The sequence below is a fragment of the Meleagris gallopavo genome, chromosome 30 (genome assembly GCF_000146605.3).
Source record: "Meleagris gallopavo isolate NT-WF06-2002-E0010 breed Aviagen turkey brand Nicholas breeding stock chromosome 30, Turkey_5.1, whole genome shotgun sequence".
In the NCBI taxonomy this organism is placed as follows: domain Eukaryota; kingdom Metazoa; phylum Chordata; class Aves; order Galliformes; family Phasianidae; genus Meleagris; species Meleagris gallopavo.
The window spans coordinates 3,798,067-3,809,946 of NC_015040.2; the positions used below are offsets into that span (position 1 = coordinate 3,798,067).

Sequence of the window (11,880 nt, forward strand, 5' to 3'; positions counted from 1 at the left end):
TGGCCGCCGAGCAGCCGCGCACAGCCCAGCCCGGCCCGGCCAGTTCCCACGGAGGGACGCGGTGTTTGAGCCGTTTTCCCTCCTCTTTTAATCGCCCTCGCTGCGCGGTTGTATGAAGCCATTACCGGACGTTTCCTGGCAACTTGCAGTAATTTTATCAGGCGTTTGCTGTCACCCGTTTCTGCAAGACGTGGAGCTACATAAACTGCGGGCATAAAACCTTCCTAATTCGGCCCCGCTCGGTAAAGAGGTTCTACCAAATCTTTGCCCTCCAGCTCTGCACAGCTCTCCCCATGGAGCGGCAGGCAGCCTCGGCCCAGCGCCGCGCAGGCACTGAGTTGCATTAAGAGAGGTTGCACCGTTGTAAATATTTGTGCCATTTCTCCGTATAAAGGGGAGCCATGGGGTGTCCCATAGTTGCAAATGGCGGGAGGAGCGGCCAACGAACCCACAGCTGTTCTGGGGGAGCTCTGACCCTCTGTGATGTTTCCCAGTTGGACGGGGTGAGGACAGGGCCTGATTCAAAGTCACCTGCGCACAAACAAGATCGGCTGTGGTAGCTGGGCAGCAATGGCTGCTGTGTACCCTTTGCAAAGCACTGGAATGTTGAGATGAAGCGCCCTGTGTGAGCAGCGCTGCCTTCCTTTGTGATCACTGTGGCAGGACGGCGGTGTGTCAGAGCTGCTGCTGTGGGATCAATGCTCCCCCCAGCTCTGTTCTCGCTGGCATTTGCTCGGATTCTATTTACGACCCACAGGAGTGTGGGAGACTCAGAATCCACTCACTTCAGGACGCCGCAGGAAGTGAGGGCAGAAGGAATGGGAACGGGCAGCAAAACCGCGCTCTGCTTGCAGCTCAGCCTGCCTCATATCAGAGCCCTTGCACAAAGCAGAAAGAGCCACACGTCATCCCCAGAGCTGCGTGGAATTCAGAATGTGACTGTAATAGCAACCTGCTTCTGCTTACTCACGTTCTCGTTGCTTTCCATGTGATAATAATATCATCTTACAGATTTGCAAGGGAGGATTAAAGGCTACAGCTCTATTCTCTTTCACTAAAATACTATTTTTAGTTTCTAATTACTGATCAGGAACATCGGTGTGCAACCTTTCCCATGTGGTCGCTGCTCTGAATCCATCGTGCTTTTGCCATCACGTAACCCAGCAGCAGCACTGTGGGCTCCAAAAGGGAACCCGGCACCAGTGTGCTCCTGTTCTATTCCCAATAGCTATGCTTTGTGCTCTCCTCTCATTTCCAATTTAAGAAACACTGCTAAAACCATTCGTCTGATCTATCGAGTACAACTCCTTTCTTAAGCATTAACCGTTCTCTCCATGTATGTTTTATGGTTTCTTAGGAGCAGGTTCTGGTTGCCCAGGTGAAGAGTTACCCCACTGAGCTCAGGAGGAGACGGTTCTGCTTGGAATAAAGCACAGGTTGCCTTATTTTTATTGAGTCAAATGTCCATCCCTGCTCACAAGATGCCCAGTGTGCAGCACATGTTATCCATCCTCCTGTCCTTTGGGGATGTGGACGAGTTTCTACTGCAGCCAACAACGGCTCAGTGTGAGCATGGCTGGCAGGATGCGGCCAGAAGGTTCCAGAACGGACTGCTCAGCGAGGCCTAGCACTGAGCACAGCACAGCTGGCCTTGGGAAATGTATCTCATCCTGTTTGGAGTCACGCAGAGCTATTGCCAGATCTCCCAATATAAAATATTTCACGTCACAGTGACCGAATTCCTTTCTTACCCTTCCTTCCGTCCGCACCAAATCCGATAAGCGAGCGCTGCCTTCCCAAAGGAGGGAGCTCTGAGGGCAGAAGCCTCAGCTTTCTGCTGCTGAAACAGGAAACACTGACAGATCCTTCCAGCCAATGCCATTGTTACGTGAGCAAATACAACCTTTGCTTGAGGTGAAAATGGCAGAGGGCATCTCTGCCACATGGCTCCAAAGCCACCGGGGAAGAGGAGCGCAGGAAATGGCAGCGCTGCCCATTTCAGCTTTTGTCCTGGCTGATGTTTGGGTGACACGGAGGCAGACACAATGTCAGATGCGCTTTCCATTCCTTGCAACTTCTTTGTTTCAATTCAGCATTAACCTTCTCAGCTAGAGACTAACGAGATTTCTCTCGCTGGGTGCAACCCCAGGTCACTGCCTTCCATGCACAGCCCACAGCCCACCCCGTATCCCAGCCCCCCTGCCAGGGCTCAGCTCCCACCCCACGCCCGCTGTGCCCCGCAGCTGCCAGGCGTGCAGTTCTGTATCAGCAGCCACGTGCAAATCAGTGGCTGCAGCCACGTCACTCTCTAATACGTCGTATGCACACACTGTGCCCCAGGCAACCAACTGGCTGTGCCAGTTCTCATCTGCAGTTTGTGTTTTTTTTTTTTTTTAATTAATTAATGCACATTTTTCGCTAATCCAGGGTCAGAATTGCAGGGACAGCCCCTCGCAGCAGCATAGCAGAGTTCAGCAGACCATAACCCTGTGCTCCACGCTGCTTTATCTCATGTTTTGCTTTTTGGACAGCATAGAACTCCTAGTTCCCACTTTGATAAGCAGTTTGTTCCGTCGCTAGGAGACACACCCTTTCTTTGTAAATGTTACAAATCAAGCATATCTAATCCATTATTCACTAACTGCTGCAGCTTCCCACTTCCATCTATTAAGAGACAGCGATCGTGCCAGAAATGTCACAGTGGTCTCATGTGACAGGTGGCGTTGATTTATCTTCCATGGTTTGTAATGTCACCGTTGGTCAATGGGATTCAATGGGACGTGCAGCACAGCTCAGCACAGCGACCTGCGGTGAGGAGGAGCAGCCAGCACCGCGCTGCGGGCCTGGGAACGGCACCAGCACCCTGCTGTACACAGAGAGCTTCGATTGCTATTTTCTGCTCCTATCTGCTGTATTATTATGGTCGACGTTTCTTTTGTGCTTGTCACTGTGTAAGACTTTGATTCCGAGGTTTCATTTCAGGTTTATGATGGAGGCGGTGAGAAGGGAGGTGGAGCAGCGCGCGGTGAGCAGTGGGATGGGACCTCCATCCACCCACCCTGAACTGCTCTACAAAAAACACGAAGCACTGGGGGTGAGAGCCGCCACACAGCTGGGCAGACACGCTCAGGCAGTCACTGCTGTGTGAGGCTCAGGAAGGCCGCGTTCACCATCCCGACGTGCCCATGGTCTCTGACAGCAGTGTTATCAGCAGTAGTAGTATTTTCACTTGCTGCCTGCAGAGCAGAGCTCAGCCCTGTGTCTGATAAACATCTCCCTATGTAGATTTCCCAAGCTTTGGGAAAGTTAAGCAATTCTTACTTGACAACGTTTGCCATTTCTATACATAAGGAAGCACATCAGAGCCCCACAGCACAACATGGGGCCGAGGCCTGAAGTCACTGAGCTCACCGCCAGCGTGACCTCAGTCAGAAATAAGGGCAGTCCGTCTGTCCATGACACCACAAAGCATTCTGTGACTGCTTCTCCTGAATAACCCCCGCACAGACCTTCAAAGCATCGTTGAATTACTGTAATTACTAAAGGAACTCCAGAAAAGCAAAGACTGCAACTTCTGATTGACAAAGCAGGCACTGTGTGCAGGGAGACCGCTGCCCACAGGGGCAATTAATCCGTTTGGTTCATCAGTGCAGAAGGTGACATTGCTCCGTGGGGCACTGCTGTGTGACAGCACCGCAGGGGGCAGAGGGATGGGCTTCAATCTCTGATCTGGCATTTTATCCTTCAAAATAACACACCCACAAAATGTCAGTGCTCTGAAGTTAAACAGCAATCGATGGTGATTTGGAGGGCTGAATGTTTGGAGGGCAGGCTGCTACTTCCCTTCCAGGGCTTTTCAACAGAACTCATTTAGAAGCGTCAAAAAATTACAGCCAACGCATGGCTGATGGTAACACAGAGCACCAGAGCTTCTGCAAGCTGTATTCAAAACAACAGTGTGTTCTGAGTATGGAAGGAGAAAATGTGATAGACAATGAGGAAGTGTTAATGTTGTAACATCCCACAGTCACACAAAAAATTCCAGCACTGCACTCTGCTCTAAAAGAAATGCTCAGCACTGAAATCCCCGCGGGGAGAGCAGCAAACAGTTCGGATTCAGACACTGTTTGGTGACACTGCAGCCACTGCTGGAGCACAGGGAGGAGTCCATCAGCACAGCTCCACTTCTGGAAATGCAACAGCATCACACAAGGATCGTCACAACGATGCATTTTTATTCAGTTGGAAGATGCTGTAAAATACAAAGGCGTTCTGATGGAGCTGCTGCGTTGGGATGGATTCGGAAAACAGCTCGATTTTCGTGAGCACACAACCGTTGTCAGTCTTTCCCCCCTCCCGTCCCCTCCGCTGTGATCCACGCACAGAGAAGCTGAAACACCCCCACCTCGTGGTCCCAAGGAGCAAATGGCGAAAAGCACAGCAGCCACGGGCGGCTCTTCAGCTCCTCCACGTGCAACACTGCACACACATCAACACCCACAGCTTCAGAGTAACTCCAGAAGGAACACAGGTGCAGAACGGCTCCAGCTAAATCACGAGCACCAGAGAATGGCTATGAGACTGTTACCACCAACCTCGCTTTATTGTGGGCTACTTTCTTCAAGCTGTAACATCTGAAGAAGTTTTCTCTAGTTTTATCACAGTTCTCTCTTAGGAATCCTAATTAGACAAGGAAACTTCTGACCACAGAATTTGTCCCAAGAGGTGACAGCTGATTTCTTTTTCCCACCCTCTTTCCATTTCTGTCTCGAAAACAGCAGCTTCCTTGAAATATTTGTACAGGTGAGGTCTGTAATGGATGGAGTGCACTGTGTGCACAGTTCACACTGCCACGGCCACTGCGTTTTCTTATGCAAGAGCAAAACATAACCGACAATAAGTGACAACAGCTATGCATCGAAAAGGGAAGCAAACAACTTCAGCCCCTCCACAGTAACACTAAACTGAAGAAGTCTGCAAACACAAACATTCCTATGAGCAGAAGGTGAGCCTGAGAATAATTTTACCTGTCGGCGGTCTCTGAATCCAAGCCAGGATAGCAACTCAATAGCAGCGTTCTTTTCCTACACCCTACAGCTGTGTATGTACACAACCTTGTAATTAAATATCCTGTTGGCAGCAAGATCTAGCACAGCACAGTAAAGCTGTTAAAGAAAAAATTAAGACTTCAACAGAGCATTATTTATATCCTTATTGAGTAATACCTTTCAGAAGTTGTAACACTTGCCACAACCACGTTAAAAACAGAGGACTGTACCTATCTGCTAAGGAATTTTTTAGGAGCACAGTATGAACTGCTATCTTTAACCCCATTCTTCCCTCAATAGGCAACGATGTTAACTTGGGAAAAACATGTAACAAAGTACCCAAAATGCTCTCCATGAAACCTGTCATGGAATTTATCAACTGCACATAAAAGGTGGGAGGGGAGGCCTCCAGGACACGACAGGTGGCAAGAATGATTACTAATACTTATCACACCAGCTGAGTCTTCTGACTTGTGACACTTTAAAAAAAAAAATCATTTTAGTTTGGGGAATATTCTGATAAAGAGAATCATACCGATGAATATAAAACAAACAACAATTAACATTATCCATAACAGCCAGTTGACCGATTTCTTCGCATGCTGTTCAAGGCGGTCAGATTCATCCTTCAGCTTCTCAAAGTTCTGGTCTGCCATCCGGAGAGAGTGGGACAGCGTCTGGGGCACAGAGAACACAGAGTGCATCAGCAGAGGTACACAGAGGATAAAATGTGCTCAGCCTGCCCAGGACTGAGATCAAATGCTGCTGACAGCCTGAGCAGTAAGGACTCTCTTATCTCTTTGGGATGACTGCACTACCTGTAAGTCAGTTGTGAAAATCAAGGTCCTAACAAATAGATTTAGTTTAAAAAGTTCCAGTTGTCAAAGTGAAGTACCAACAGTTCCAAACATCACTTACATACACAACGCTTTCAGTTTCAGGAATTCTGATTTGAAAGTTCTCATCACCAATTTTTCCATCAGAGAAAAGGTTAACAGTTGAACTGCAGAGGCAGACAGGCACTGCCTGCAAATTTCCCTCATTCTGATCTCATCTGGAAGTTACAGCTTTTGTTTTTAACACATTAGCAATTTAACCTCCTAGGATTGCAAACTGAAGAGTTCAGCACTGTCACACACGCTACCTGGTTGTCTTGTTTTATCACATTCTGTGCAGCCAAAGTGTTGTTTTTCAGACTGCGAGCCAAACTTAGCATTTCCTCTGCTAACTTTTCCTGCATGTCTTGATGGTGCTGTAACACAGCATCCAGCTCCACTGCTGACTGCTTCTCATCAGATGCAAGGCCTCTGCACGGACACAAGGAAAAAAGAATTGGGATTTGTACTTATGAGCTGATCTCCCAGTGGTTCCCCAGACTGTGCAACTCTGACAAAACAACACGCACTTCACCCAAATGGAAACATTTCTGATTTAAGGTCATTGGGAAAATAGGTCCCAAAGCATGGAGCATCAAAATAAGAAATTTGGACTTACTTCCGCTTCCTTATGTTCAGCTCCTCAGAATCTGGAAAAAAAGAATTTGTGTTTTAGTGTATTACACAATGCCATGCAATCACAGGCTTAAAAAACAAGTTCTTTGCAAGATTTTCTTTCCCAAAGATGTAATCCCAATTGGCCTTCTACACCAGGGAATATGGATTTCAAATGTCTACCTGTTTTCCCCACCAGAAAAGTACATAATATCATACATTTGATTGAGAGAAAAAAACAAGATGAATCACATCCCTGAGGGCACAGCTCAGCCCATGGGCTGTGGTGTTCTCTTTCAAGATACGTCAGATTGGCCTCACTCCAGCCACTGTTACAGTAGCTATGGAAACCAGAAATTCATTCCTACCAGTTCCCTACATGAATAACATGGCTGTATATTTAAGAGAAGTTAAATAACACCTACTCTGAGCTCCTAAGATCACGTGGTTTGCTCACAGTAGAAGAGAACATCAGCAGTGACAAACTGTCCTTGCTAATGCTATAATTGAAACACCTGTTTGAGTATGAATTCTAGAGAAATAGGTTCCTGCAAGTCTCTTCTCCTGCACAGGTAACAGTGCTTATGCTCTCAGCTATTCAGTACTTGTTTTGTTTTTTAAATCTTGTATCTTGACAAGAAGTGAGTCAGTAATTTAAAAGTACGCTCTGGTCAGCCTCTAACACCTGACCTTCCACTTTCTTTACCCGTAAAACTCAGGTCAATTACAGTTACAGAAAATGAGATTAAACTTACCACTGATAGCCAAGGGATCCTGGGAGGCAGGAAGAGAAACAAAACAGAAGATTACACAGGGCCAGTGAAAAGGCTCATGAGGTACAATCATATAGAATCACAGAATCAAAGTCCTCTATGCTCAATAATGGCACCTGCACCCAGTACTTAGGTTATTCATATGAAAACTAAAAAGGCGACTCCACCCCCAGCCTCGGACATATCTGAGGCACAGCCACCAAAGGCAACCAGATGTCATAAGAGCCCATCTACAAACTAAAAGTAAAGAAGCAGCAGCACCAAAACATACTGTACCAAGCAGCTCACTCCTCATCTTGCCTGTGCAACGAGCCTTTGTCTGCAGATGAACTGTTTTGGTAGCTGGGGTTCTCTCTTTGATTGTAGTAGGAGTACGTCCAGGGGCTAAGAACTGATTCGCCAGTGCCTTTTCAGTTGATGAAGACTGTAAGAAAGAAGAAACAATGAGAAAGAGTCACAAACATCATTCTGCAGTGTAAGGCCACCTGGATGTATGACCTACAAGGATTTAGGGAGCACTTCCACAGTTGCTGGAACAGTCGTGGAATTTTGCAAAATCTACAGTTTGAAAAAGGAAGAAAAAAGTTTCAGACTTCACACAATAGCCTCTTTCAACAAAATACAATATATTTATTCACTATTGTTAAAATCTTATCAGGCAATCCTTGACAAGCGTTATTGTGAGATGTAAGATAAAAGCAAGCATAGGAACAAGGCAACAAGGAGAATTTAAGTGGAGAAACTTCTTAAGTCTTTCCAAGGTAAACTAATATATCTTACCAATTTTTCAGCTTCTAGAAGTCCCTTTAGAAAGTCTACTTTACGTGTGTATTCATTGAGCAGTTCTGGGGCAGGCTTGCTATTGGAATTGGGAAAAAAAAAAAGCTATATGAAAAGCAGTAAACAGCAACATTTTCAATTTTTAGAAAACTTTTCATATCAAATTAAACAACAGGGGCTTTTCCAAGAAAGAAATAGCCTCAAGTTGGGAGCGTACCTGCAGCCCCCTTAAGCCACCTTGCCGAGGCACTGTGGATGCAGCAGCTCAGGGCACAGCCAACCAGAGGAGCACTGTGCAGAGCCTGACAAGGAGAATGAAGTGTGTGTGTGACCATGGCAGAGCCGCACAATTCCCTGATGCACCTGGGCCAGGGCAACCCCAGATACCTGACCAGACTGGGAGAAGAACGCTCTGACACCAGCCCTACCAAGGAGGAGTTAGAGGTTCTGGTAAATGAAAAACTGAACACGAATCAGCAGTGCATGCTCACAGCCTGGAGGGCCAACGGCATCTTGGGCTGCGTCAATGGGGGATGGGAGGGGAGGCACAGGGCACAGAGAGGATTTTCCCCGACTGCTCTACCCCTGAGGCCCCATTTTGCAGGACTGCGTCCAGGGCCGGGGCCTCCAGAACAGGAAAGATGCGGAACTTCTGGAATAGTTCCACAGGAGAACCACGATGATACTAAGAGAGCACAAAGAACTGTGAGGGAACCAGGGGTGTTCAGCTTGGAGCAGGCAGGCAGTGACAGCGCAAGGGAGAATGGTTTTAAAACCATTAAAACTCCAAGATGACACGGGGAGGTTTTTCACAGCACGACGTGATTCCTGGCTGCTCCGCTCGCCTGTCGCACTGCAGCTCCCTCACCTGGACTGCTTCTTCAGCTCCCGCAGCATGTCCTCAAGGGCGGCCACGTACTGAGGAGAGAAAGGCTTTCAGTCGTCAGCATTACGGACAGATATTAATTCCATTAATTCCGGCAGAGGCCGCAGCACGGCTCGGGTTTTAACGCTCTGACACTGTCTACCTCTGCTTATTTCGAGGAGCAGAATCGTGCTGCTGAAGGCCGGGAGCTTTCCCGGCCAGTCCCGCCCCAACGAGAAGGCTGAGTCACGCCTCACCTTCTCCAGCCGCCACTCCTCGGGATCCCGCCGCTCCGCTGCCAGCGCCTCGCACCGGCTCAGCAGCCGCATCAGATTCAACTCCAGCCGCGTCGCCGCCATGGCGGACAACCGACACCGGAAAGCGCCTTAGCACCACTTCCGGACGCCGCCGCCATCTTAGGGCGGGGCGCGGGCGCCATCTTAGGGCGGGGCGGAAGGCTGTGAAGGAGGCCGGGTGCTGTTGCCCCGCGGCGCTCGGTGCGCGGTTTTATTTCAAAACTCCACACAACGATGCAGCCCCGGCACTCTTCATGTACAGCTCTGACACGAAACAGGGCGCAGGGCCCTCGAGCGGGGCTTTGATCTCAGTTCCACAGCGTGTGCGCAGCTCTTTCCTTATGAGCACACAGACGGGGGTCGAGGCAGCGCTGCACAAGCGCTGTGGGAGCCGTGAATTTGCTGAGAGGGCACCAAAATACCTCATGGTGACGCTTGGACATTTGGTGGAGAGAGCTTTCTCAAGGCCAACCTAGAACGATTCCAGTCAGCCATTCCCTCTGCAGGCATTGCTCAGCACACAGCACTGACACAAGCAAACGAATGTTGATGAACGCAGACTTCTTTTTTAAAAAGTGCAATGTATTAATAAACATTTTTGTACATTTGGTCTCAATTAAGGCTATTACAACATTAACAGTTCTGTAAACCACACAAAGTTGTCATAAAAACATAAAAAAATTAAGGCAACGTACACTGACCCAAACTCACTGTTGGTCCCATTAAAGTCCACTGTAAGGCAAATGGAAGAAGGCACGGCAGCAGAAACAGGACATTTTTTTTTACCTGTACACTCATGAAAAAGTTCACAGCCTTCAAAGCCTTAAAAAACTAAAGTCAACTTCAGAAAAATCCAGACAGCTTCAGTATTTCACTTCTCTGTACACGTAAGGTGGGAATAAGGGTCTGAAAACCTCCGTTTTACTTTTGCCGTTGGTTCATATTCATCCAAAAGTTCCTGAGCGTGGGCCATTGCAGACCCTTGTGCAATGTATATAGAATGGACTTTATCAGTTCTTATTGCTGGCTGCTCTCTTCGTCTCACCACTATTTGAGACTCTTCATCAGCTGAAGTCTTGCCCTGAGATTCTGTACATTTGAAAATCCCAGGAGGAAGCTTGATGTTTGCTGTTGGCATCACCGGTGTTCGACGGGGCACCTTAATCTTGGACAGTGTTAAAGACGATCTGCGTCTTGAAGCCAGGGATGCAGATAAAGAACTTGAAGATGTTTGCAGAAGAGAAGGCACTGTGCAAATGTCTTTGGCAGGCACGTTGGAGCTCTGAGCGCAGCACTGTACTCCAGAAATCGTAATTCCTTTAAAAAAACAACACACTGAAAGCATGCATAAAAATGTAACTTGATAGAAGCAGGTGTGACCAGGTAGCATCTGGTCACCCGGCTCTATGCAGTGAAATATGTAGAATAAAAAAAGCACACACTACCTTAATACTGACCTTCGGTATCCATCCGTCCTGTTCTCTCTTCTAGCAAGCTCTCTGTGCTTGCTGAGGTCTCAGAGTCCACATTCTCCTCATCAGAGCCTCGCTGATCAAGCTCAGGTAACCGATACGTTATGTCTTCCCTACATCAGAACAGAAAGCACTTCTGATACAAGCAATCTTAAGCAGCACATATTTCAGAGGTAAACCTTCCTGCATATAGTCATTAAATAATAATTCTCATAGCATTTTCCTCTTGTCCTGGCTTTTAAGTTTTCCTTTTCATCTTCATAAAGGCTTGCAGAACACAGTTAACTAACTAGGTAACTCTGGACAAAAAGTGTAGTGCTTTGCTGTCTGTATTACCCCCAACGACAAAGGGCACAACTTACAGATACAGGGGTTTCAAAACTGCAACTTACTTTTCTTCTTTTATCGACTGTATCCGATCAATGAGAATCTCCTTTTCTCGGTTATCAGCTTCAGAAACTTCCTCTTCTTCATGCAGAGAGCCCAGTTCTGAATTGCCACTGTCATTTCCTTTGACCTGTGGACTTTTACTCTGCAAGACAAATTTATGACTCAGTCCTAAACACCTATCCTGAATAGCTACTGACTAGCTACTAGCTGTAAGGTTGAAGACAAATGAGCAGGACAGTTGAAGGGCTCATGGATGAAGAGCTGTTAGTCATACAAATGTTTCAAGAGTATATTATATATTTTTCCTATTAATCTGATTTGTGGTTTTGTTACCTTTTGTGAAGCAGTTGTTTGATCTACCAGCCTCACCTTAGTTTTACTTATAAGGAATGTTAATATAAGTTTCACTCAATGTCTATGAAATACCAAAGCCAAGGCACAACAGCTGAAAAGTACTGCATGCAGTCAGGAGAGAAAGTTGCAACCCATACATGCAGTCTTGATTATTCAAGAGTTTTTAAAACCAACTTACACAACACATTTAACAAGTTTAGTCATGCAATGGTACCATTAAAAAACCAAACCAACAACATGCATGCTGAACACAGGCAGTGTACATACCAGCATCCCCTCATATGGGGAAGAAAACCCAAGTTTTACAGGCCATAGCTAGAGAGAGATAAAGATCAAATACACTATAATACGACTTCTGATCAGACAGAGGTGTTTTTTTGTTGTTTGCTTTTTTTGAAACAGTACAATTAAA

General features: G+C 46.9%; 2 protein-coding genes across 2 annotated transcripts in view; both read right to left on the bottom strand.

The window, feature by feature from the left end:
* Nucleotides 1-4,215: 4,215 nt before the first annotated feature.
* Nucleotides 4,216-9,359, bottom strand: USE1 (unconventional SNARE in the ER 1). The gene is made up of 8 exons (XM_003213305.4): nucleotides 9,214-9,359; nucleotides 8,960-9,009; nucleotides 8,092-8,170; nucleotides 7,583-7,735; nucleotides 7,294-7,312; nucleotides 6,543-6,573; nucleotides 6,193-6,355; nucleotides 4,216-5,725 (listed from the first exon to the last, which is right to left on the bottom strand). The coding sequence occupies exons 1-8, from the start codon at nucleotides 9,313-9,315 to the stop codon at nucleotides 5,543-5,545; spliced, it is 780 nt and encodes a 259-aa protein (XP_003213353.1). The 5' UTR covers nucleotides 9,316-9,359; the 3' UTR covers nucleotides 4,216-5,542.
* Nucleotides 9,360-9,798: 439 nt separating this feature from the next.
* MYO9B (myosin IXB) overlaps nucleotides 9,799-11,880 on the bottom strand; it is a 31,312-nt gene continuing 29,230 nt past the window's right edge. The window contains exons 37-39 of the mRNA XM_010725064.3: nucleotides 11,117-11,256; nucleotides 10,710-10,837; nucleotides 9,799-10,569 (exon numbers count right to left, since the gene is read on the bottom strand). Of these exons, the coding sequence (XP_010723366.1) occupies nucleotides 10,124-10,569; nucleotides 10,710-10,837; nucleotides 11,117-11,256 (714 nt within the window). The 3' untranslated portion in view covers nucleotides 9,799-10,123. The remainder of the gene's footprint in view (nucleotides 10,570-10,709; nucleotides 10,838-11,116; nucleotides 11,257-11,880) is intronic.